This window comes from Trachymyrmex septentrionalis, unplaced genomic scaffold (genome assembly GCF_001594115.1).
Source record: "Trachymyrmex septentrionalis isolate Tsep2-gDNA-1 unplaced genomic scaffold, Tsep1.0 scaffold25, whole genome shotgun sequence".
Lineage (NCBI taxonomy): Eukaryota > Metazoa > Arthropoda > Insecta > Hymenoptera > Formicidae > Trachymyrmex > Trachymyrmex septentrionalis.
The window spans coordinates 2,544,744-2,570,300 of record NW_017305408.1 but is presented as its reverse complement, the minus strand read 5'-3'; the positions used below and the strand labels follow the sequence as shown (position 1 = coordinate 2,570,300).

The following is a 25,557-nucleotide window of genomic DNA, read 5'->3' as shown; positions in this document are numbered from 1 at the left end:
TTAAAACAATATTTTTCTTATAAGTAATTATAGCACTATGGATTTCAATACTAAGCTGTTCTTTTTGCCACTTTTAAGTCACTTTATCATTATACAAAAAACAATCCTCAGAGAAATATATAAACAACTTCGAAGAAGAACAACTACAAAGAAATTTATAGCCAAGGTCAAATAATGAAATCTAAGAGTGTTTTCCAACACTCATACAGGTATACAGGTGACACAGTATTACACTGCTCGACTGTAAAAAGCTAAGTACGAGCATGTAAAATATGTTAATGTTACCAACTTTTCAAAAAGTTATTTGATAGTTATTACTTATTTTGCAATAAAACCTTCAAAAATCATCAATTCTGAAAAAATTATAACTTAAGTCTAAATAAAAATCATAAATCTATTATTGATACGAAATATAATTATAAGAATGGAAGACTACAATGTATTCTGGTATTACACTATGAAACTAAATTGCATTTCAACAAGTATCTTACACAGTGGAATATAGTGTAATGTTCTGTGTCCTAATTGAAAAACAGCCTAAAATTGCTTGTTCTTTTGTGAAAAGACAATAAATTTTGTTATCTAACATTAAATATATATGTTATTATCCCCGAATCGAAGGATCAATTATTTTATTCGTATTGTTACATTCACACAAAAATAAAGAATTTTCTGTGCATCTGAACAGCTAATGTAGGCTCCGATGAACTTTTTTACATTTCACTGATAGATTCTTTCGAGCCTCATTCTATATATTTGTTTATATATGTTATTTTGTTGTTGTTTTTAACTTGAACTCTACTCAAATAGTGTACGTTTATATGTATATGTTGATATGTTCAATAAAATAATTATATCAGTAAAAAAATATGGTTTTATTTAAAAATTATAAGATTCTTCAAATTTTTGAGCGGTAGTATATAGTTTAGAATTCAATATGACTAATTGGTTGTTATATTAATTTAGGTTAATGGCCTGATTGACAGCTTGGTCGTAGGCTTGCGACAAGATCCAAATGGCACTCGACAACGATGTGCAGAATTTATGAATGCTTGCTCCTCCCATAGTATAGGACATTCCGATAAGATCTTCGAGACCGCTATTCTTGGATGCACATTAGACGATCAAAAGCGAGTCAAGAAAAGATTACAGGGATTGCTCGATTATATCGATAAGATGCACATCTTAGAGATGACACAGTAAATAATACCAAGAGGTTCCTCGGCAAATTAAATTTGTCTGAATTTTCATACGAGTCTCAAATGACAAATCTTTTCGACGGTCTAGCGCTGTTTAGCGAATTAAGAGACAATTGGGAAAGATATATTCTTTACAAAGATATATTCTTTTCTGCGCGGCTGAGTTTCCATTTTCCTTCCACGTTGCAAATAGATACTTTAAATGGAACACTTGGCTGTGTACAGAATGCAACAACATGTGATTGATTGGATTTAATCTTATAGTGACGCGATATCGATTCTCGACGTTTATACAATTCCTAAGCATATTTTAAGACACTTAGTATTTCAGCAACTTAGAAAAATAAAAAAAAGGGGGTTAAAAAAGCATTCGATAACATTTTTCAAATCTGTACGTTTAAAATAAAGAGGAATTTCTAGAGGATGTGTGCACTTATAAAATTTTAAATATTATTTGAGTGTTATGTTAACAAATACAAAGTAAATGGCCTCTTTACACTCACTCTAACATGATTTAGTTACTTTGTAAGCTATTGATTAGTTTCGAGTGTAACAAGAATGGTTAAATTATCTTATTTTATTGTCAAAAATAATTTGATTTTTTGAAGAATGATTTGAGAAATTCTATTAAGGAGAGATTCTGGTTTAGAAACTGATTTTTAGGCTATTTTCAAGAATTTTTTTCTGAAAAATTCTTAAAGTCTATACAAATCAGAATTGTTTCTACATATTAATACATATTTCAAAACTATCTTTCAGAATTTTTTAATTATAATTTTCCAAGAAATAAGCCTTATATAACAGTTTATGTAAAATCATGAAGAAAATAAGGCGCTGCACAGTGATTATGATTGCGGCTGTTCTACTCATCTGAAACAAAAAACTAAAGAGATTCTTAAAGCATATGTGTTTGGCTATCGTTTGATCTATAATAAAAAAAAATATTAGAAAGAAAAAAAATGGCGTCATTATGGATATTTTCCAATTTTTTCGAATGTTTTCATCTTTAAAGTAAAATAAATAAAAATAAATAAAAATAAACATTTTGACTTTACTATAGCTTAGACGAGAACTATATGCGTTAAAGATGTGCGCAATTGTTCAAATAGATTTTGAGAAATTATAGTCACTTCCTTATATAAACTTATTTCTTGGAAAATTACAATTAAAAAATTCTAAAAGATACTTGAAATATGTACTAATATGTAGGAACAACCCTGATTTGAATAAACTTTACGAATTTTTTAGAAAAAAATTCGTGAAAAATAGCTTAAAAATCAAGCTTCTAAACCAGAATCCTCCCTTAATTGTATCTTGAATACGATTAATTTAAATTTCTCTTTTCTTTATTCCTTGTTTATAACTCCTCTTCTTAAGATTTCGCTTATCAAAAATAATTTTACTCTTAGCAAAATGTACAGAGATTTTATTGTGTTCTGTAATATTACAATTAAGTAAAAATGTAACATTAGTTATTAAGTAACTTATTGTAACATACTATTGCTTTAGGAAACTGTAGTTCGCATCGACTTGTTCGTTCTTAAGGCTCCTATATTTTCGCTATAATTAAAATTGAATTATAACGTCAGAAGTAAAATACGTAAAAAAATTTCATATACTTTTTCACTTTTGACGTTTGAAATTCAATAGCTACATTAGATAAACAAAAGCCTTAAATCACAATACATGTTGAAATGCATTTTTACTTAATTTCAAAAAATTTAATTCAAAATGAATTTAATATTTTATAATATTTTATAAAATTGAGATGATCTTGAATTATTATATTTTGAAATAATATCGACGCGCTAATCTGTAAATAATAATAATAATTATTATTATTTAACGCTACATTTGTATTAAAATCTTAATTTTTTTATTTCATAATTTGGTCCGTGAATATAATGCAAGTTAAACATTAATAATTCATTAAACATATATACGATAATATGGCGAGATATTTACAAATTACGCGTCATATTTGTATCACTATTCCCATCCGCATTTTGCGAGTACGCACAGTTGTATATTTTACGATTAATCTTCCATACCTTATAATCTACAACCATTTGGTTAACATTATGAGCATAATTATGGTGATTATTCCTATTGCGTTTAAATTAATGAGTTCCCAAATGTTATGCGTACTGTGTTCTTATACACGAAACCATCGCAGGCCGTTAATTAAAATACAATAAATTTGCACTAACGGACACTGTAAATCACCGTCCGTTTACGCCTTCAGAGAATAAACTATATATATTTACAAGACACCACCCGTACCTTTGACGTCTTCGTGTAACACTCAAAACGCAATGTAATGCTATTACGTACACTATTGCTACAAGAGTCTACAAGCGTTCTTTACGAAATTTCGTTTCTTATGACTCTTCGTTTTGCCACCGGGTCGAAGGATTATCGTTCCATTACTGGCGTTACGACCACACATTGACCCATCTGGACTAAACGCACCTGTAAAACAAGGAGAGATATAACTTCATTCATACTGCAGACGAATTACGGATTTTTGCAATACAATTGAGTCTACTTACTGATGACAGAAGGAGATCTAGGTTCTGCAGAATATAATCTCAAATCGTCCTGATAATCATCGTCGGAGCGACGCATCTCGTGCAAACATCGGGATGCTAAATGTCGGAAGACGCTCATCACACCGATATCCTCCTTCACAGACGTCCGTAGGAGTTTGCAACCTAAAGTGCGACCGAGCCTTTCGGCTTCGTCCCTGTAATATCAGATGCTTCAGACCTGCGAGTTTCATTTTTAAGAAACAGAAATGGTTTAACGCATACTCACGCATCGATCACGCTTTGGTCAACAAGATCGATTTTATTTTGCACCAGGACTGTGGGTATCTCTCCACACTCATTCTCGACCTACAAGAGAATATTTTAAGAAAATTATACAGAATGTCTATTGTCTAAGAAAAAAAGTGAATTTTTTAATAATAGAGCTTTTCCGCTATTTTAGAATCGATTTTTCCTAATCAAAGGTGGCTAATAATTTTCATTTATTTTAATAAGCAATAAAAAGTTTTAAGCGAATTAAATTTTAGCAGATTAAATTCATTCCTTTATTAATTTTAAATGAAATTTACAGATTTGTACCTTAAGTTTCCACGAAGGAATAGCATCGAAAGAATCTCTATCAGTCGCTGAATAAGCGAGGACACAGGCATGTGCACCGCGATAATAAGCCGCGGTTATCGCATCGAATTCTTCCTGTCCTGCAGTATCCCATAGCATCAATCTTACATCCTCACCATCGACTCTGTCAACACAACGTATATGTATTTATTTACACATTTACTTATTATTTGTCGTAATACTATTTAATCGATCACAATCTTAGAAAAAAAATTTATCTTTGATTTTGATTTTCTCGAATATTTTACTGTTATCACAAAATTTATAATCTTAATTTTAATGCTAATTAATTTTGATTATCTATTATATTCCTAATTTTATTTGTGCGAATGCATACAGACCTCAAGTTAATTAAAAATTTAGGGTCAAATTGTTGCAATTGCTATGCAAAGGATGACTAATCGTAAGATAGATATTAAACAATGAATCGTATGCGAGAGATAAAATTCCTTCCAATATATTGACCGACATTACATCGGTAGTTGGTGTCAAGAGGGGATACAAAAAGTATCCCACGGTAGCTCACGCTGGCACGATTAAAATCAAGTTTTTCTCAGGCACGTCGCTCTCGAACTTGTATACCCATATGTAACGGTATATAATGATCAGCATCGAATAATCCGATCAGTAAACACAATTCCCGAATTTAATTTGTACTAACATTCGTCATATGATTTATACATCGACAAAATATGTGAAACATTCGCAAATCCCTTTCTGCTCTAAATATCTTATTATTATATCTATATAATATATTTGATTATTTTTTAATCCACAATATTCCTGAACAAATAATTCCTCTGAGTTTTAAAGATTTAAAATTAATTACATAATTAGATCAAAAGCCTTTTCCATCAACCTCTAGTTAAGTTAATTAATTCGCAAAAGTGCCAACGACAATTTAATGTATGTATTTTCTAGTCTAGAATTTTTTTTTTAGATGAACTATGTTTAGTTCTCACTATGTTTAGTATCACTCGCGATGTCTAATTTTGCCTCGATAGTCTAAAGTCTAAAGTCTAAAGTCTAAGTCTAAAGACTTAGGACGCTCGTACGGAATACAAGAGAGATCCGAGTTCGATTTCCGGCTGAGATAATATTTTTCGCAATAAATTTATTTACAATTTTTCAGCATTTTAACATTCCAGCAAACGAGAATGGATTGAAATGGATTAAAATGGATTCGGATTTTTAGAAATACGGATTCATGAATGTTAAAATGAATCCTTTTCAATCCTGAATGCCCATTTTTATTCATTTATAGGAATTGCATAGAACATATTTCTATGTCTTTTAATCTAAAAATAATGTAATATTAGCATTTTCTGTGCATCGTGAATACTACTCAATTCAGAATTGTGAATAGAAAGTGTACAGTTTTTTTTAAATTTAGTTAAATTTAAACAATATCAGTAATTTCTGTGCAACGTGAATCAATTCAATATTCTGAATGTGAAATGCAGTTTTTTAATCTAATTAAATAAAAAAAATTGTTATTTAAAAATGGATCATAAATGTTACTTAAATTATTCAAAATTATAAGTAGGAAATTTTTCATTTTAATCCAACTAAGTTCAAAAAAGTTGTAACGTAAAAATAATTGAGCTATGTTCTTTTGTTTCTCTTTGATTAGAAGTAAAATGAATGATCGAATACTCGCAAACCAAGTCGAACACAGCTCGAATATTAGGCTAATCACGGCTCGCGACATCGGCCAAGCGAGATTAGATTATCCGACATTTATCCAATGTTGTCCCATGGTAATGTAAATTATTTAATATAAATAATGGAGAGCATACAACAATAAAGGTTAACGTAAATCATATATTTAAAATTCACATAAATAAGTAGACATTTCGGTCAAGATTTGACCATCATCAGTATAAACGAGCTGACAAAAAATAAAAGATTTACAAAATAGATTTTAATTAAGCAAAAATCACTAGTCCGAAGGTGTTACAATAATATCAAAAAATAAAATTACATAAAAAAATTACTAAAAAGAAATTACATAAAATTAATTAACGCAATGCTCGCAAGTTCATAGATGATGAAATAATTTTTTCAATCACTTGTGGTATGAATTTACAGCGTAATTAGAAATCAAGAGAGTTAAATTTAACAATATTTCAAATCTTTTGATGTAATTCTCTGTTACAATTCCTGTTTTCTTAAGAAGCAATGAGCAACTTTGTGTGAAAATACGGAATTTCCAAGTTCTATTAAAATTAAAAAAATTTTTTTTTATACGCTTAAAACAACTTTTCCAATACCATAACTGATTCATAATCCAGAGGTCCCAGCCCAGCAAACGAGAATGGATTGAAGTGAATTGAAATGGATTCAAATTTATAGAAATATTGATTTACGAATGTTAAAATGAATGCTTTTCAATCCTGAAAGCATTTTTATTTATTTATAGGAATTGCATGGAGCATATCTCTATACCTTTCAATCTAAAAATAATATTAGCTTTTTCTGTGCATTGTGAATACTGTTCAAAATTTTGAATAGGAAATGCAGTTTTTCAATCCAATTGCATCTAATTGAATCCAATTAAATCCAAAAAAAGTATTCGCTATTTAAAATACGCATTCGGATAAAAAAAAATTTCAATCCATTTTAATCCATTCTCGTTTGCTGGAAGGTTCTCGAATCTCAGGTGCGTTTTTTAATACCAATTTGAAGTAGTTAATTTCAGTTATAATTATTATAAATGTCTTAGGAATAAAATTTGTAACCCTTAAATATGAATGTTTTTTTTTTTTTTTCGAATATATTAAATTAGTGTCAGCTCGGATCCAATCCATTTCAATCCATTCAATCCATTTTCATGGATTTAAAGTACGTATTAAAAAAATTTTAATCCATTTTAATCCATTCTCGTTTGCTGGGATCTTTGTAATATGATGTCTGATTGAGCATTAAATTATTAAAAATTGTTTGTCAATTTAATTTAATTCGTGATATTATTATAGTAGTTTAATTGCGTTTTTTTAAGTCCAGAAAATCAATTCGGCGCGAATAACTACAAATATACATGTATGTATGTATATATACGTATATATACATATATATATATACACACATATGTGTGTGTGTGTGTGTGTGTGTGTGTGTGTGTATAATGAATTATTAAGCATTAAAGATTTATCTTCGACCGATATACGCATTTCTAGTTCGTATTGATTCTGTTCTCTCACATATATGGTCTAAAATATGATTCTTATTTCTAATTTAATCGATTAATTTAACTGAAAATTGAAAAAGACTCTCCCTCTTGCTTTGAATGCCGCGTTGAATCAACTTAATTTTAAATTGAAACGATTCGACACGTTCGAGTGGTTACTTACTCGATCTCACGCTCTAGGAAGTCGACGCCGATCGTCTTCTTGTAGTCCCTGGTATAAGTACCTTTACAAAACCTTTGAATCATCGACGACTTCCCCACGGCGCCATTGCCCACTATCACCACCTAAGCGAGAGATATTAATATTATTATTTGGAAGGTAAAGAATCACACGTAGAATATTTATTGAGTAGTTCTTATTCTATATAAATTAATAATTTATATCGATCGAATCGTCAAGAGTCATGGCCCAAATAATTTTGCCAAATACGATCGATAGAACGTTGAGTGAGGAAGTAAGTTAGATATTCAATATAGAATATTATATCAATCGAACTATCGAGGGTCATAATCCAAATGATTTACTTAAAGAAGTTACAACCAGAGGAGCGTTGCGTGAGGAAGTAGGTTATATCGATAAAGACATTAATCCAGGTAAAAAAACCGGTCGCCGATGGTAATCTCCACCGACATGGTTTAGGCCGGGCTTTATAATTTAAAGCGACACGGACAGCGATGGAAAGGATCTCAGGAATGCTCGCATATGAAAATACCAAAGGTATTATATTTACAGGTATTTGAACAGCGATATGATAAAATTGATATCTAATCGGTGCCGAAGATTTTCCTGAATTCCATACGTGCATTCTTATTTTGACTTATCCATCCTGATAGTTGTAAATCGCGCTAAATCGTGTTCTCCACGTTCGACTGGTTTTCAATGTACGGGAGAACGAAAGGACTGCGGGATGTCCCGGAAGTTATTAAATATATTTTCTATCCTGCGTTTTCCAGCCTCAAAATCGATGGAAACAACGATAACTTTGTTGGTATAATTAGCGAATAAACATGTATCACGGTCCGCAAATTGAATAAATTAATAGCGTAACGTTAGTCATTCATTTCAAGTTGGCTTTAACGGAATTCGTAAAGATATTTTGCGATGTAGAGATAGTTGCCCATCCATGATATCTCTGCCAAGGAAATTCTTATTCGAATTCCGAAGGAGATGCGATTAAAAGAATATCCAGTAATTCGGGGATATGTTGTATAAATAACGAAGAAAAGCATAAATGCGTAGTCTTCGACAACAGGCGCGATGAAAACGCGAGTAAGTACCGTTATCGGCAATCGGGAGATAAGCAGAGATCACTGGAGCAGCACCGAACTCGCATACGCTTCCCTTTTTTTTTTTTGTAGTTACCACTTTAGTCTTTTTAACTTTAAAAAGAAACTTCATTTTCAATATTCTTCCTCCATCAATATTAAGAGATTGATTGGAAATAGAATTCATTTTCTCCTTATTTCCAACTTGGTCGGATTTTAAGCTTCAAGCTCCATTATATACAATGTTTTCCTTTTAAAAAACATCGACACAAATGTCGTTTCAGCCTTCTTAATTAGCATTTAATGAATAACAAAGATAGAACATTGTGTTTCCTAAATGGAAAACAGTTTAAATGGAACTTGAAGCTTAAAATTTGATCAACTTGAAAAAATGAAGAAAAAAATCTGAATTTTATTTCTAATTCTCCATAACGTTGGACTTTAAAGGCACATCAGTTAATTGTGAATTCTGGTAGATAAATTGAAATTTGTCAAAAATAAATAGAATACAATCCCCAGATAGTACAAAGAATTCAAAAAGAATTCAGTGATTCAATTCTGATTTTATTTTTAAATGCAAAAAGAATTCTTTTTCTGAAAAGTTATGAAAAGAATTCTTACTACATTTAAAAATGACCTCCAGAATTTCTGACATACTGAATTCTTTTTGAATTCTCTCTGTACTGTCTGGAATCGCCAACTTTTATGGCAGTAAAAATGTGTGATTATAGCCATTAAACTTTTATAGATATGCGTAAACATTTCAAATTTTTATATAGTCCGGAACAATATAATAAAAATCTGCACTGAAGTTCGAAGTCCTGCAGGCTGCGGACGAAGGATAAAACTAATGGAGATTTAATTGCTTTTCAAATTGCGTAAAACTATATTATTTAATTCTTTAATTATGTATTTGATGTATGTATATGCGATTCTCCGCTCAGCGGAGTTTTACCTCGCGTGTTAATCGCGTGCGAAATTTATCGAGTCGATTCTCGACGAGCATCGCGAATTCTCGAGAACTTGGATAACTTAAGTGTCTTAAGCATTGATGAATCTCGAATTAGCAAAAAACATACGATCAGATAATAAAGTTAACGGCGCGTGAATATCATAACCATCAGATGAACGAACTGATACAGACGTTGCGAGTGAATTAATTTACAACATAAATGTGACTGGCAGATAATAATTACGAATAAATATCGATAACGTATAATTCCATTATATGTAAATTTAATATCATGAAGAAAACGAGCGGTAATTCCAACTTGTTTTTGAAAGGTAATTCTTTTTAGCCAAATTCAACTTATTTTTTTAGCTATGTCGACAATATTTTTTTAAAAGGGAAACACTCTAAATTACGGATTTTAAACTATTGACCCTGGTGAAAATTTTTCTCATAATTTTTATACAAATTGGAACATTTTTCACACAAAAATACTCAGAAATATTTCGAAAGTTTATATCATCTCTCAGAATTTTTCATACAAGTGAATTCTAAAATATTCTGAAATTTCTCATCCCATAATTTCTAAAAAATATTTTTAAATTTTTTTAGATTTTATAACATTTCATCAGAAATTATACTTACAAAAAAATCTTAGAAATCTTACGATATTTCATAACTAACATATACGAAAAATTCTGCGAAAAGATGTAAATTTTCTGAGAAATGTTCTAATTTGTATGAAAAATGTGAGAAAGTTATAAAATTATAAAAAATTTTTTTAAATTATATGAAAAATTCTGAGAAAAATTTTCACCAGAGAAAGCGGTTAAAATCACAATTTGGAAAAAGCGGAAGAAAAGAATGAATTCTATTTCCGATTAATGTCTTAATTGAAAAAAATTACTACTAATTGGAAAAATCTGTGCATGAAAGATGCTTCGTCAAATCTATCCCTGAATTACTGCGAGCAGAAGTCACTCGTCACGTCGAGAGCGAGCATTAAGGAGCGTCTTAGAGTATATGAATAAAAAAATCAACGAGGTGCGGCCTCGCCGCGGAAATAATAACTTCGAGTGTGTGTAGCAAGACGACGCGCAATAACGAGACGGTCGCTTTCCTTTCCGGCGGAAAAATCACGGCGCGAATATGAAAAATTGCGTCCGCTTCTTTTCGATCTATCACGCTCTATCACGGTATCTACTCTCTTGATGTACATAGAACGGAGCAAACGCGTTCGTGGAATTTGGAAAAATCTAGATGGAGAGAAATGAAAAAATTACAGTAAAGTAGAAAACTAGAGGGAACGGAAGTAAGAAACCGGGAGCCTCGCGATTACCTTGAGTGATATCTCGAGCTCTTCCTCTCTCATTCTGACCGTAAAAGGTGATTAACATAATATCCCAGTGCAACGTGAATTCATCCTTCCATCGATCGAGCGTAGATCGCTGTTGGCATGTGAAAATTTTAGCGTTTATTCGAAAGCACCGTGCATATCAGGAGGAGAAAAAAGAGAGGGATTCTTTCTCTCTCTCTCTCTCTCGCTCTCGTTCACCTTCTCTCTCTTCTCGGTACTGAGTCGATGACTTTGCGCCCCAACCGAGTCATTATTCAGAGCTCCGACACACACGGCGTCGCGCCGCGTTTCTTCACGTTGCCCGCGATATATCACTTTCTCGTAGAAAAAGTCTCGGCCGCGAAACGGAACGGAACTCGCACTCGGAGAGGAAAGCGCAGTCCTTCCTCGCGCCACGACGAGAGTGGTACGATACGGAACGGAACGGAGCACGCATCCACGCACGCATGCACGCACGCACGCAGGCATGCACGCACGCACGCACGAATGCGCGCCGCTCTGACCACCACTGGCCGACTGAAGAGAACACCTGTACAGCCAGGAGACACCTGTCGCTGACGCGCGCTTGCGGATCTGGTGATTTTATGTATCTAGCGAAGCGCCATATATAAAACACTAGTGTGGCGAAACTCGCGTTCCTCGCGATTCGAACTTGCCACTCTTCTCGGTGCTAAATAAATATTTAGACACGTACGCGCGCATTGTGTCTGCAATTAAATATACACTGAGAAAAAAATTATTCTTTTCACTTAAACCAATTTAGTTCTCGTCTTCAACCCTTTCAATGAAGAATTATGAAAAAAATTTGTCAATCCGAATATGCAATTGGCATTACAAGAAATTGTTTATTTGACTAAATTAATTTAGCCCGTTTTTACTTCTTCCTCAGGATATATGTACTAATTGCATATTCAAATCAGTAACATATTTCCTATATCAAAAGTTAAGAATAACTTTTAGAAATGCTCCTTTTTAAACATTTATGTATAGAATAATTCTTATAATAAAGGTTTTTGAATAATCTCATTTTCATAAACAAAACTGTTGCGTTTTTATTTTATCAATTATTTCTTACATATCTAAAGTATTTTTATTTTCACTCGCCACAAATTCCTATGATATAATTATTCGATAGAGAAATCACCTTCCTTTCTAATTACAGAAAAAGAATTTGTCGAAATAAAAATTATAACAGGAATTCCAGTAAACTTTCATCCGTTTTGTGCTTGTAATCGTTGCATTACATTTCATTATTATTATATCTAATTGATAGTATTTTTTATCTTATGTCTTACAAGTGCATTGTCACAACTTATGACCCTCTTTAGATTTCATGCACACGATTTAATTTATTTATAAAATATAAAATAAATTTTAAATTATAAAATACTTGCTTTAACGTTTTCTTTTATAAATAACAATTTTCTTTTACTAAATTACAATTTCTCAAGATAAATGTAAAATAAAGCTTAATTGAAAAAAATAGTACTTCTTATATGGGAAGTTGGTCGATGTATCGTTAATCTAAGCCATCTAAGGGATAACGGTATTACAAAGATTTATCGTGCAGATTTACAAAGATTTCCCCGACGATGATACCATCCGTAAGCACACATTTCTTTGAAATTTGCGATCAATTTGGTACTATTAACACAGCTCTGATTTCAGAACAGAAGATGGATGCTAGAGTTGATGTGCATACATACGCTCTCATATATATATAAAGCCTTATCACGTACATATTTCAAGATGTTTTGTATGATTTGCATCAAATCTCTAGGGGCTTATTTTCTGATGAAATTAGAGTCGATTTATCCACAAAAGTCTTTCGATAAAAATACCAAAATTATCTCGAGTGTATCAATAAAACATTTATTGTAAAAAGATTGCATAAATTGTTTTGAAAGATAACTTCCAGTAATATTTCAATCATGGAAAAATCAACTCTAAATTCATAGAAAAATTAATAGACGAAAGGAATGGCGATGACTTTGGCACATTCCGTATATATGTGTTAAATAGATCAAAATATTGCTAAAATATCTATATAATTTTATCATCATTTACCGTTATAAAGTCATACATTTATAAAGTATATATCTAATATTATCGACTTATTTTTTACGCGTAATAATTATTCTCAAATTTGAGTCATTCACAAACGTGAAAAATCGCAATAAATGAGTATAATAAAACATTAGAGACGATATATAAAAATATATAAAAATGTCGAATTTGATAACATGAACATGTCCGAATGATTAACGAAGATGACGTAATTCGTGATATACATTCTCTTCTCATAGTACTTAAAGATACAATGGTAAACTGGATGTTTCGCGCCTTCATAGCAAATATCGTACATTTCTCATGCATAGATAGGTGCATACTCTCACGCGTATCCAAAATGTGATCTTACACGTTATAAGTAACAAGTACATCTTAGAAAACGTTAGCTGGCAGTTTGTGTCAGTATTTGTCGCGTTTTGTGACAAACAGACGAGATAGACGAAGGAAAATATAATATCGTTCGACACAATCACTACAAGACAGTCTTCCGCATTATTTAGGACGGACCGAATTATAGTTCCCTCGATCTTCGCACATGCACGCACACGGCTTGCGAAATCATTTCGACGACTTCTGTATATTTGTTTCGCGGGAGTACGTCGTTATTAAATTCGTGTTACACTCGAGTGAGAAGAAAGAAGGAAAAATTATGTATTTATGGTCCGTCGTTTCGTCTCTCCCGTTGTCGGTTCAATTTTCAAGAGATCGATTTTTCATCGTATCATATATATATATATAGTGTATGTATGGGAATTGTAATGCAGAAAGTACAACTTATATATTGTACACAAATATATTACATCGTTACTACTATCATCATCACTTGGAATTATCACCCTGATGATCGAGATCTACCTAACTGACACTTATAAACGATTTTACAAAGGCCATTTAACGTCTACGTGTACAACATCCTTACTAAAACGATATCTAAAATCTCGTCGCCGCTAAAGCTATCAAAATGCCAATGTACGTTTGTCAAGTCATACAGGTAAAAATGTACAAATATTCTTCAAGATTTATGGCAGACAGAATGTGCGAAGACGAGAACGTAAAGGGAAAGAAAAAAAAAACAAAGTAGAGAGAAAGAGACGGGGGAAAAAAAGAAAACTTTACCGTTAAATAAAACTATGCTATTGATCGTTCGCAAAATGGTCGTTCGAGTATAAAAGTTGCGATACTTTTTCAGAAGTACCGCGAAAACTAGTGTCACAAATAGATCAATGAAGAAGATCGTAACGATCGCCGTCGATGAAACGACGATGGTACAGTTACCGGATCTCTTAATGGAGCAATACGGAAGAAGAATTCGAAATCCTCTATTCAATACGCAGACGCTTCCTTGTACTCGGAACCTTCCATAGTGAAAAAGTCTTCAAGTTTCCACTGAAGTGTCTCGAAAGTCGGTCTTTTCATAGGATCCTTGTTCCAACATTCCAACATGATATTATAAAGTGTGTCGGGACAGCCGGGTGGACTTGGCATTCTATAACCATGCTCCACTTGATGAAGAACTTCAGCATTTGTCATACCTGAAGAATAAAATGCATTTTTATGTTATTAATTTAATCGCGCATACGTTAAAAATGATTAAAAATGACTTTATGTAATTGTACTTAAAAGTTTAAAAGTTAAATATAGTAATACGCAAGATTATTTCTATTTTCAAAATCTCACCTGGATAGGGTATTCTACCGTATGTGACCAATTCGGTAAGGAGAATTCCAAACGACCATACGTCGGATTTAATACTGAATTTGCTGTAGTTGGCGGCTTCAGGAGCGGTCCACTTAATAGGGAAACGCGCCCCTATTCTAGCCTCGTACTCATCCTCTTTGATAAGCCTAGCCAAACCAAAGTCCGCGATCTTAACGACATTTCCGTCTGCTACGAGAACATTACGGGCGGCCAAGTCTCGATGAATATAATTCTGCGACTCTAAATACGCCATACCGGCAGCTATTTGCGCGGCCATGTCGATTAGTTGCTGTAGCTTTAGGCCTCTACCTTTTCCTAAAAGATCATACATGATTGCTACAACGGTAATGTAACGAAAAGATACGACAGCAGAAATAAGCTTTATCGATTTTGTAGTAGTATTTTGAGATGACACTTTGAAGAATGAATGAGCAAATAAAATATGCAACTAGACTGAGAAATATATCTATTCTTTTTATTTAAAGAGCAGAAAACTGGCAACTTTTTAGAGTAAAATGCTTCTAAATCTTCAGATTTTTGGCAAAAACATGACCAAACAGTATAGTGTTAAAGTGTTGACAATATAAGTTGAAGAAGATAAAAAGTAGAAATATATTCGATCAATCTTTTAATTTAAAATACTGGCACATATTTTTATACAAAAATATTTCGTGAATATCCTTTAATTATTTAAGAAGCTTTTATCACACAATATAGTGATAAAAGGGCCAGTAAGAATAAAATCGTACCTTGCGTACCTTGTAAATATTCCAGAAGACTGCCGTTCCTCATCAATTCTGTAATGATATAGATCGGTTCCTCCATCGTGCACACAGCGTACAACTGAATTAGTTTAGCGTGTCGGAGTTTCTTCATAATCTGCGCCTCGGCAAGGAAGTCCTTCGGGTCCATGGTGCCCGGTTTGAGCGTCTTTATCGCCACTGGGGTAGTATTGTTCCACAGACCTTCCCACACCTCGCCAAATTGACCCTGTCCCAACTTCCTCAGGAATTTCAGCGACGAACGATCGATTTCCCATTGGTCCCGCGTACGGTGACTAAGGCCTTCCGTTACGGGTTTCTCAACCTGTTGAACAAAGCCAGACTCGGAATCAGCCGTCATCGGCAAGGGGACAGACGCGCGAGACTCGATTTTGTGCAAGGAAGATGTTTGATCGGCTGCATTAATGGCGAACTATATTTCGTTTCGTCTCCTTTGTGAGAACAAATTCTATAGCTAAGCGTAAGAGACAATATTCTACGCAGTGTAAAAAAAAAAGAGAGAGAGCGCTAGCGCTTAACTTCCCTTGTTCGCGGATGACAAACTTACTTTTCTCCATGTCCTGCAATCGTGTAAGAACCCCAATAACGATCCCGGACGGTAAACATGATCGCGAGATCGTTCCAACAGATATTTAGAATTTTAGGAGAAAGACGAAGAGGAAAATGAAGTAACGAGTGATACAATATGCAGAATGTCTCAAATATGTCGTAATTAGAAGAAGAAAAAAACATGCCGCGAATCTCAGAAATACTCGGTATACGCGTACATACACGATCTAAACGGGATAGCATGCACATATGCTCGTTCGCCTCTCGAATAACGGATGAGATATGTAGGAACGCTTTTGGGACATCCTGTATATAGATAGATTTCGAGCACACATACATTCGAGCCGATATTCTCGCTTTCGCGTTCAATACTCAATATAAATTTATACATACGTATGAGAAAAAGAGTTCGTGTGTAAATTGTTATTCACAAACGAGAGCGCGATATTTCGCGGTGAAACGCAAAAAGTGTCGTTTCCTTGCTTGTGTGTGCTGCCAATCTCGATTCTTTATATTTACCTATATATGTTACACCTCTCGCGAGGTGTCTACGATGCTAGATGAATTGGTGTATGAGATAAGTTGTTGTAAATATGAAATTACATCGAATGTACAGAGCTTTTATACGAGATATCTCTAAGTGAATGACAATCTACTGCTTTTGAAACATAATCCCATATAGAACGGGCTTGTGCTGTATATACAGGCCAGACATAATGAAATATAAAAGCGTTTTACGTCGAGAAAAAGAAAGGAATCGAAAAAACGTGTTATGGCATATATTAGGACATTCAATTTACCAAGAAAATCCACCGGGAAGTAGGGCAAGCAATAAACAGACAAACAAACACAATCTATTCAGACATCGAACTTCGCAACAAGTGCTTATCAATGCTTCTAAAAAACTGATATCTCTTCCTTTTTCATTAAGTAATATAAATTAGATATGAATATACCTCATTTGTGCTGTGACATTAAGTTTCATTTAATCAATCTCCTTTACTCGCGACTTTTCAAAAATAAACCAACTGAATTAGAAAATTACAGATGTAATCGATGTAATTGATATGTTGTAAATGTTTTGTACTCGGAACGATATCTCAACGATCTAAAGTATTGTGCATTAGTAGCAATAATGCTTATAATAACGAAGGTAGTAGAGGTAATAACAAAGAAAGAAAAAAGATATTAATTATTAGTATTAATAGTTACAATAATATTTTCTATAATAACATAACAGTAATAATATACTGTTGATCGAGTTTGTCGCCATCATCGTAATTAGGGCGAATAATCAGCGTATCGATCGGCATCGTTGCAAGTGTTGGAGTTTAGACAGTATTATATATGATATACTGGTAGGAAATAAACATAAAGCCAGTTTATGTAAATTCATCGATATTATCCCAATTGACTTCCGCTGCCATTTGTTGCGTGGGAGTATGTATGTGTAATTTTAAAAAGATTTCTATGACCATATTATTTATTTTCCTTCCTTCTCATCACACGTTTCAATTGAGATCATTCATCTAATGCAATTCCATATTTCAATGACAACAAATTTCCGCTAAAAGCAGTCTCATTCACGGAAATAAACCAAAACACAGTAGATAGATAGAACAATTATAACGCAAATTCTCCGTTCGTACCGTCTCATTATTAATAAAGACCTGCCTAACTCAGCGATAAATGAAACTTTGTCGCCGAGGTGACGTATGGCGCGTTACTCGTAAGTATATATGACGTATTTACTTCGACGAATCTCTGTCTAAACTCCCCCTCGTCAAATCTCATAACACGCGATTCTTACGACTGTTATAGCAGCGGCGAATAATAGTACGACGATTATTATCTACCTATCAATTATTACCGTTAATATACTGAGAAAAGGAATCGTTATTTTATACTGAGAACCATATCGGTCACTCGTAGAACTTACCTGCACGCAAGGCTTGCACAAATTAACACACAGGCCATCCGCGTCTTTGCTGTAGTGCTCCACAAGATCCTGCAAATTTCTGAACGTGGTTCGCCTGGCGATGAAAAAGCCACCCTCGTCCAATTGACGAATACGGTAATGTTTCACCGTGTCGCCGTCACGCACTACAACAATCATCGATATATATTCCACTTTGGCGCTTTAATGGCCTCGCAATTTTGCATACAGATCGCACGCTGCCGCGCGATCCCGCTCGATCATTATTCATTTATTTGTTATCGTACTGTCGGTATTACGACCACGACCGGTAGTTTCTATTATCGTTCTATGACGTTACCTGAAAGGGAGTAATCATTGTGTCGGCTCTCGGAGTCTCTTATCAGAAACGCGCCGTGATCGTTTTCCGGCAGTAGCAATTTTTTCTCAGCCTCAATTCGCTTAATCTTCCTGAAATACCATCTGTAAATGCAAATTAGCGTTATAACTTTTACAGATTCGCTCTTCCACTTACTAATCGCTAAGATTCTTTGTTGCGAATCAATCTCTGACTTATTTCGTAGATTAAAGATCATGATCAGCACGACGAATTTTTGCCTGTCGATTATAACAAATTATTAATATATCGTATATAATTTTTAATGCTTTCCAGCGAGAGATACAGTGATCATTTTATCTTTGTTTAACATTGGTAAACAATAAGGCTATAATAAATGATTCACTGTGCTGGAAAGTATTCTTTATTATTAAATATATCAAAGATCTCATTTGATGGAGCGGCTGTGTGTTCTTGCTTTAGTCCAAGCACTATCATTAATTGTTGAAAGTTTCTATCAAGTTTTATTTGTATTCCATTTTGGCCCACCAATATAAGATTAACATTAATCTCGGTTTAACTTACTGTTTATCTTTTCCCTATTTCTAGAATTAGCAGAAGGTCTCAACATCTGAGGCTGCTTTCCTTTTAGGGGAGACACAAATGTCGTTTTATCTTTGTTTATTCATTGCATTCCAATCAAGATAGAACGATGTTTGTGTCTCTCCTAAAAGGAAAGCAACCTGAATTATTATCTACATCCACCTAATGTGCAGGAACCATCCAAACAAAGTTCAAAGATCAGCGATATCGGCTTTGATTAAACAGATAAAAATTATCACGCCTAGTCCAATTTAAAACGACAAAGGCCACTCACGGTTCTGCCTCGATTGATTTCAATTTGGCGACGTAATTGCTGGGAATGTAGCCCTCCTGCCTGGTCCTTTTACTCTTGGCCAGCCACCAGTCTCCCTGCGTGTCGTTGATAATCTCCAAGTGTTCTCCCTTCTTAAAACTCAAATCCTCGTCAGTGCGAGCGTCATAATCGTACAAAGCAACGAATATCTTCGCCGTCGTAACGTCCATGTCTGGGATCTGCGGAATCGGCCTGATAGGATCCGGCGGCGGCGTCGGCACCGGGCTGACCTGCGACGCGACCGCCTCTATGCTGGGATTGCCGATCCTGTCCGGCTTCTCCTTCTCCACGTCCGTCGGGCTGCTGAAGCAGTTCCCCATGTTTCGGCCGTTCGCGTCTACGTCCGACTACGATTTACGATCCTCTCGAACGATCTTCAAATCGCGCCGCTGTCCACCGTCCACGAGACGGGTCCACCTTCTCACATTTAACGATCACTATATCAAAGTCACTGGAGCAACCCGTTTAAAGTTCACAGTCTTTTATATATATATATATATAGACACGCAAATCGCCGGATGCGTAGGTGTTAAAAATCAAGAACGAGTCAGTACCTTCGGTACCGCGTCACGTTAATCCGATTAATCGTTCGTGTGATTCATTACCTGGGGAAAAAGGGAGAAGGTTATCCACACGCGGGCAGGAGCGAAGTTGTTGAGAACCGTCAGCTGCGCCGTCGACCGGAGGACAAGAGATCGAGGACACGGGCAGGACGGGGCGAGACCGTCGGCTGGATGGAAGCGAGCCGTGCCGGGAGGATCACATCCGCGTGAGGAAGTCGCGAGGCGGTGCCGCGCATTCTCCGGATATCCCGGAGCCCTGGGACGACGCTCGGCTGCACCAGCGGATTGCCTGCCGCATCGCAACTTCCTGGGAGAACGGCGTGTCCTGTCCTACTCCAAAGTTAGTCCAGATTATCAAGAGGACAACGACGTTGGACTTGATTCTCTGGCACTATCAGGATTCGTCTCGATTATCGTATCCTCGAGAGACACGACCAGACACGACCAGACACGACCAGACACGATCAGACACGACCAGACACGACAATCCAGCGGAGGAACGCGGCGATAGAACACGCGCGCGCGATCCAGCCTCTCACCTCGATAGAGCTTAGAAAGTAGGCGAGTCGCCAGGCGCCGTCGCCATTGCAGCGGTCACGGATCCGTCAAAAAGGCTCACCGTACGTATCCGTTTTCGCATGCGCGCGCTGCCCACCGACGAGATTCTGGCCTTCCTCCTCGTGTACACACGACACACGCCCAATTTCTCGTCGACGATCGACGGTTCATCCGATCGCGACGGCGACGGCGACGGCGATGACGCTGACGCTGCTACCGCGGCAAACGATCCGTACCTCAGCCTCGACTTGTCCTCGTCGTCCCCGGTAATCCCGGTATTCTCATCGTTCGCGCTCGCGAGAACGTGATGGAACGTGCCAGATGTATTCTGAACGTTTCACATTCGAACCATTCACATCGCATACCACGGCTTGTCGTAACTCGTAATTCGCACGATCTAATCCCGGTGGAGAAAGTGACGATTCGGAGCGCGAGTGACTCGCACTCGGAGTACTCGGACTACTCGGACGCGCCTCTCGATTCTTGTCTGTCTTGTCAGTTCTTGTCGTCGCTGGTCGTCGCCACGACGCGCCTAACCTCTGGCGGATTCTCTCGGAACTACTCATTCTCATACCGAAGTAGCGCCTGTAGCGCTCGTTCGGTAAAGAATTCCTTCGTTTATTTTGAAAAAAAGTTTTATGCAGCTATATATTATTCCAAGCAGAATAACAAGTCGCGATAACGTCAAAATGACATTAAAACGAATCGGAAATGATTGAAAAATGACTTTTAATAATCATTTTGGAGTTATTTTGACATCATTTTGATATCATGACTTGTTGCTTTACTTGGAAATTAATAATTATATATGAAACACATATATCGAGTCAAGAGAAAATCAAAATGACTTTATTTTGGCAGTATGAAAATCAAAATGTTTTGATTTTTTATTACAAAATTTGACTGTTTTATTAACATTAAGAATCGAAATGAAGTCATTTTGATTTTTAGCGGAATCATGTTTATTTTAGGTAAACGTTTAATTTATACAGGTTGTCCCTAAGTAAGTTTTTATCAAGCTCTTTTGTGTAGATAAAGCGGACTAAGTTGAGTCGAAAAGTTCTTTATCATTTTGCAATTTTCGCAATAATTAACAAGATATTAGCTACTAAAAATTGCCTAATATTGATTCTTTAATAATTTTTTACCCATCAAATACTATACTATCAATTTTACAGAAGAACTGCAAGAGACAAAAATCATTTAATTTCTTCTCATAGAACTCTAAAAATTTTTTCAGAATTTCTTATCAACTTTTACGTTAACTGCATTTTCTTATTTTTATAAGATTTTCTTATCTTATTTTTAATATTTTATTATGAGAAAATACGGTATTAAAAAATTTTGAAAAAAACTGAAAAAGTTCTTAAAACTTTATGAGAAGAAAATAAACATTTTTTGTCTCTCGCTGTTTTTCTATAAAGTTGATGAGTATTTGAGTAAAAAATTATTGAAAACCAATATTCATTTTTAGTAATTAATATCTCGTTAATCATTGCGAAAATTGCAAAATAGAGGACTTTTCGACTTAATTTAGTTCGCTTTATCTACACAAAAGCGCTTGGCAAAAACTTACGGGACACCCTGTATAATGTCTCTTTGATTTTCTTGTAACTTTGTAAATTTTTGAGCGACGATTTTCCTTTTCGGAATATATTTAGCAGTCGAGCATATGCAAATGTAATTAATTAAGAACTTCTGGCAAAACACAAAAACAGTAATATTACATCCATTAATATTCCCCACTCAACAATATAAATGTAATATAATACATGTTGTACACGTAACAGTTACATAATTGTCGGGAAATTATAATACTGATATAAATTAATGTTATATTACTGTTTATGCTCTGCAGGTTTATTTCAACTTTGACAATCGCTTATATTTTCTATAACAATTATATAACTTTTTTTAATGTTTCTAAGCTCAATCCACCTCCGTTTATATTGTGAGTAGAATTCTGATCTAGAAGAAAAAGAAAGAGAGAGGAAACGCATTATCGCCAGTTGAAATGGAATAATGTTGGAGTTAAATTTCTGATAAGGATGTCTCATATTATACTCTACCTCCTCTCATGTACATATCGTTTGATATATTTGCTTACTTCTCGGTAAACTTTACTAACAGATCCCGATCAAGCCAGAAAAATACAGCTACAATCGATTACAATCACCGTAAGATGATCGCCCGTGCTTATTATTGGGTGGTACAAGAAAAGATGGTCCTTGACGTCGACACCGAAATGTTGCGATCGATAAGAACTACATTATTATTTAAAAAAAAGCGCGACAATCTGTTATTTTATCTCTGTATTAATTTTGCTTCATCGAAATTTAAATCTTTATCGTCACCGACGCGAGGACTACCGGGATGCTTCTTTATGCCACCCTGTATATAAATTATATACAATAAACACGGCAGTGATATACATATATTTACATGTCCTTGCCATTCACTATTTTCTATGATATTCGCTGTTCGCAATTTTATCTATGGATTCTTCGAGCTAGGATTTGTTTCTCGAATAAACTTCAACGTTCGATTTATCATTTAATTATCGTCTCGACATTCTACTTTATTTCTCAAAAAGAAAACATCGACAAAATGTATTTAACAACGGTTACAGTCGTTCTCGTTAAACAAGAGGCGTGATTGCTCACGCCATCATTCTGTACAATATATGTCTTGCAACGTCTCTGTTTAAAAGACGCATCTAGCTAATCAATCTGGCGAATTGCGAAAAAGTACACGAATTCAATATTCACTGTCACGTCGGCCTATTGAAATATACAACATTTCGGTCTCGATAAAAGAATAGGAAATAATATGACCGCTGCAAATTCATATATAATTCATTATAATCGAAAATAATTGAGAAAATTTACAATTATTCAAGTTAAAAAAGAAACCAAGATTTATTTCCTCTCCTTTTTATTGATTTTACGAACGTAATAAGCGCATAAATTACATAATATTGCATGTTTGTTATAAAAAAAGAAATTTTAATCATAAAAAGTTTCTTGGAGGAAAGTAGATAAAATTTTTTAAATAACGTATTTAAAAATTTTGAATGTCTTCGTGAAAATTTTGGTGTTCTCTCGAATAAACGTGAAGGAATTTGATTAAAATCGTTTACAAGAATTCGTTCCTCTAAAAAAAAAAAAAAAGTAAAAATATTAAATTAGATGCAAAGTGACTATCGAAATGTTTCTCTTTTCTAATGAAAATTAAATGTGCAATTATTAGCTTTTGATTGCTATATACGTATATATGATTATCCAATTTCTCCGCTAGAAAATAACAATTAAAAATAATCTCTCTTTATACGTACAGCGACTTTTTTATATACCGCATTATCCTACAAAGTTAATTTATATTATTTTGAGGAGTGAAAGCTGCCTTCCTCTAATTCACGGTAAAAAAGACGCAAATGATGACGAAGATTCTCTTACTTTCACAACATTTTAATCACGCGAAATTTGATTTGATTAAAATGTTGAAAATTAAAATGTTTATCGAATATTGAATGTAGCAATTAATAACGTGGACTTTATCTTTGCGAATATAAAGCAATAGAGAATTATAACTCTATAAACTCTATAATTCTACAAAGAAGATTTTTAATGTTGCAATGGTTAAAAATCACAAGAAATTGATATTTAAATTATTTGTAATATTAATATTATAAAAAGATAATATATTAATAATACATTAATTTATTTCATGAAAGCTTATGTATACATATAAGCTTATAAGTAATTTTTTTTTCATTCCAGATTTCATCTCTGACATATTTGACTTGTAATAAAAAAATCACTATGCAGAAAGAGAAGGACTGTGTTTGTAGATGTATTATATTTTATTTTCCTTGTGAAACAGAATAATCTTAATTGCTTCATAAAGAAAAAGACAGAAAGAATTGACAAGTACATTACGAGTACGGTAAATCATAAATAAAATATTTATTGGTGAAAGATTAGAGATCTCTCAATCATTTGCGTAATTCTTCCGCGCGATTTATATGGAGCATCTTTAGAAAAATAAAGGAAAACGCGAATTGTCACGTTTGTTTGCTTTAAAATGGGCATTAACCTTGCGGCTAGTTAGTAAATTACGCACGATTATATTTTCTCGCACGACGTATTAATAGAATCGATTAAATCTATGACGTGTCTACTATCCAGAAATAGTTATTTTGTAATAATAATAATTACTCTTTTTTTATAGTCTATCAAAATATTCATCACAGTGCTACGGACACAAAGATTGTGTTCTGGTTTATGTATATATACATATATATGTGTAAATAATCATTTTTTTTTACTCCCGGGAAAAACCGACGAGTTCCGGTCCGAGTCGCTCGCGTTCGTTTTCGCATTTCGAATCGCAAGGAAGAAAAAAAAAAAAGCAAATCACAATTACGCAAATCACAAAAATCACATTTCGTTTTCCGGGAAAAGAATTTTGATTTCTTTCTCTCTTGGGCTTTTCTTTTCTCTTTGTTAGAAATTACAATGATTCGTTGTAGAACCATGAAATAACGCATGAATAACTTTGTACTTTCATTGCACATATCATTCAATCACAACACGTTTTGATATTTCTCGATTTTATCTTTCATCGGAACACGAGACCGAATTCGTCGATGTTTTTCCACGCTCATATCACTTTTTTTTCGTTTAAACGTAGAGTGCTACACACACACAATGGCAGTATATATATATATATATATCATCCTGCTTAAAAATTCTTACTCAACTTACTCTCTACGCGTGACTATATTTACAGCAATAAGTTGAGAAAAATGGCCTCTCAACGAGATCGTCCAGCTTGCGATAAACTCCATAAAATGAAATGGTTGCCAGCATGCACTATAGCAATAATTACAATAGATGCATAGGACAAAGAAAGTAACTCGAATTCCTAATGCGAGTTTCAAGTCGATTGATTTTTCATTTTCATGATTATTGGACACTAGATCGAAAATAGAAAGACTAATCGATTTAATTTAATAGAATTTTCGAATTATATAAATATA

The 25,557-nt window shown here is 34.1% G+C and overlaps 3 protein-coding genes across 8 annotated transcripts in view; 1 reads left to right on the top strand and 2 right to left on the bottom strand.

The window, feature by feature from the left end:
- Positions 1-1,635, top strand: part of LOC108748878 (BAG family molecular chaperone regulator 2) — a 3,759-nt gene extending 2,124 nt beyond the window's left edge. For all 5 annotated transcript variants that reach the window (XM_018487272.1, XM_018487273.1, XM_018487270.1 and 2 more), the window contains one exon: positions 967-1,635. In XM_018487272.1, coding sequence (XP_018342774.1) covers positions 967-1,203 — 237 coding nt within the window. In that variant the 3' untranslated portion in view covers positions 1,204-1,635. The remainder of the gene's footprint in view (positions 1-966) is intronic.
- Positions 1,636-3,053: 1,418 nt separating this feature from the next.
- On the bottom strand, positions 3,054-11,649 carry LOC108748870 (ras-related protein Rab-23). Its single transcript, XM_018487255.1, has 7 exons — positions 11,327-11,649; positions 11,111-11,219; positions 7,720-7,841; positions 4,328-4,490; positions 4,017-4,096; positions 3,752-3,945; positions 3,054-3,671 (listed from the first exon to the last, which is right to left on the bottom strand). Exons 2-7 carry the CDS (start codon positions 11,141-11,143, stop codon positions 3,541-3,543), a joined length of 723 nt encoding a protein of 240 aa, XP_018342757.1. The 5' UTR covers positions 11,144-11,219; positions 11,327-11,649; the 3' UTR covers positions 3,054-3,540.
- Positions 11,650-13,336: 1,687 nt separating this feature from the next.
- LOC108748929 (tyrosine-protein kinase Src42A) lies at positions 13,337-21,040 on the bottom strand. Of its 2 annotated transcripts, none has more exons than XM_018487358.1 (6): positions 19,357-21,040; positions 18,504-18,625; positions 18,167-18,330; positions 15,646-15,982; positions 14,876-15,211; positions 13,337-14,730 (listed from the first exon to the last, which is right to left on the bottom strand). In XM_018487358.1, the coding sequence occupies exons 1-6, from the start codon at positions 19,713-19,715 to the stop codon at positions 14,522-14,524; spliced, it is 1,527 nt and encodes a 508-aa protein (XP_018342860.1). In that variant the 5' UTR covers positions 19,716-21,040; the 3' UTR covers positions 13,337-14,521. The 2 variants fall into 2 exon arrangements, with proteins under 2 accessions (XP_018342860.1, XP_018342861.1); XM_018487359.1 differs by having other exon boundaries at positions 15,655-15,982; positions 19,357-21,039.
- Between the last annotated feature and the right edge of the window lie 4,517 nt (positions 21,041-25,557).

Excerpts from the sequence above, each read along its gene's own strand:
- LOC108748870 (XM_018487255.1), bottom strand. The coding sequence starts at position 11,143 with ATGAGAGAGGAAGAGCTCGAGATATCACTCAAG. Across the intron at positions 7,842-11,110 it reads AGCTCGAGATATCACTCAAG|GTGGTGATAGTGGGCAATGG; the intron begins GTAATCGCGAGG and ends TCTCTCGCTTAG. Across the intron at positions 3,946-4,016 it reads GACCAAAGCGTGATCGATGC|GGACGAAGCCGAAAGGCTCG; the intron begins GTGAGTATGCGT and ends CTGATATTACAG.
- LOC108748929 (XM_018487358.1), bottom strand. The coding sequence starts at position 19,715 with ATGGGGAACTGCTTCAGCAGCCCGACGGACGTGGAGAAGGAGAAGCCG. Across the intron at positions 15,212-15,645 it reads ATATTTACAAGGTACGCAAG|GAAAAGGTAGAGGCCTAAAG; the intron begins GTACGATTTTAT and ends ATGATCTTTTAG. Across the intron at positions 14,731-14,875 it reads CGGTAGAATACCCTATCCAG|GTATGACAAATGCTGAAGTT; the intron begins GTGAGATTTTGA and ends TTTATTCTTCAG.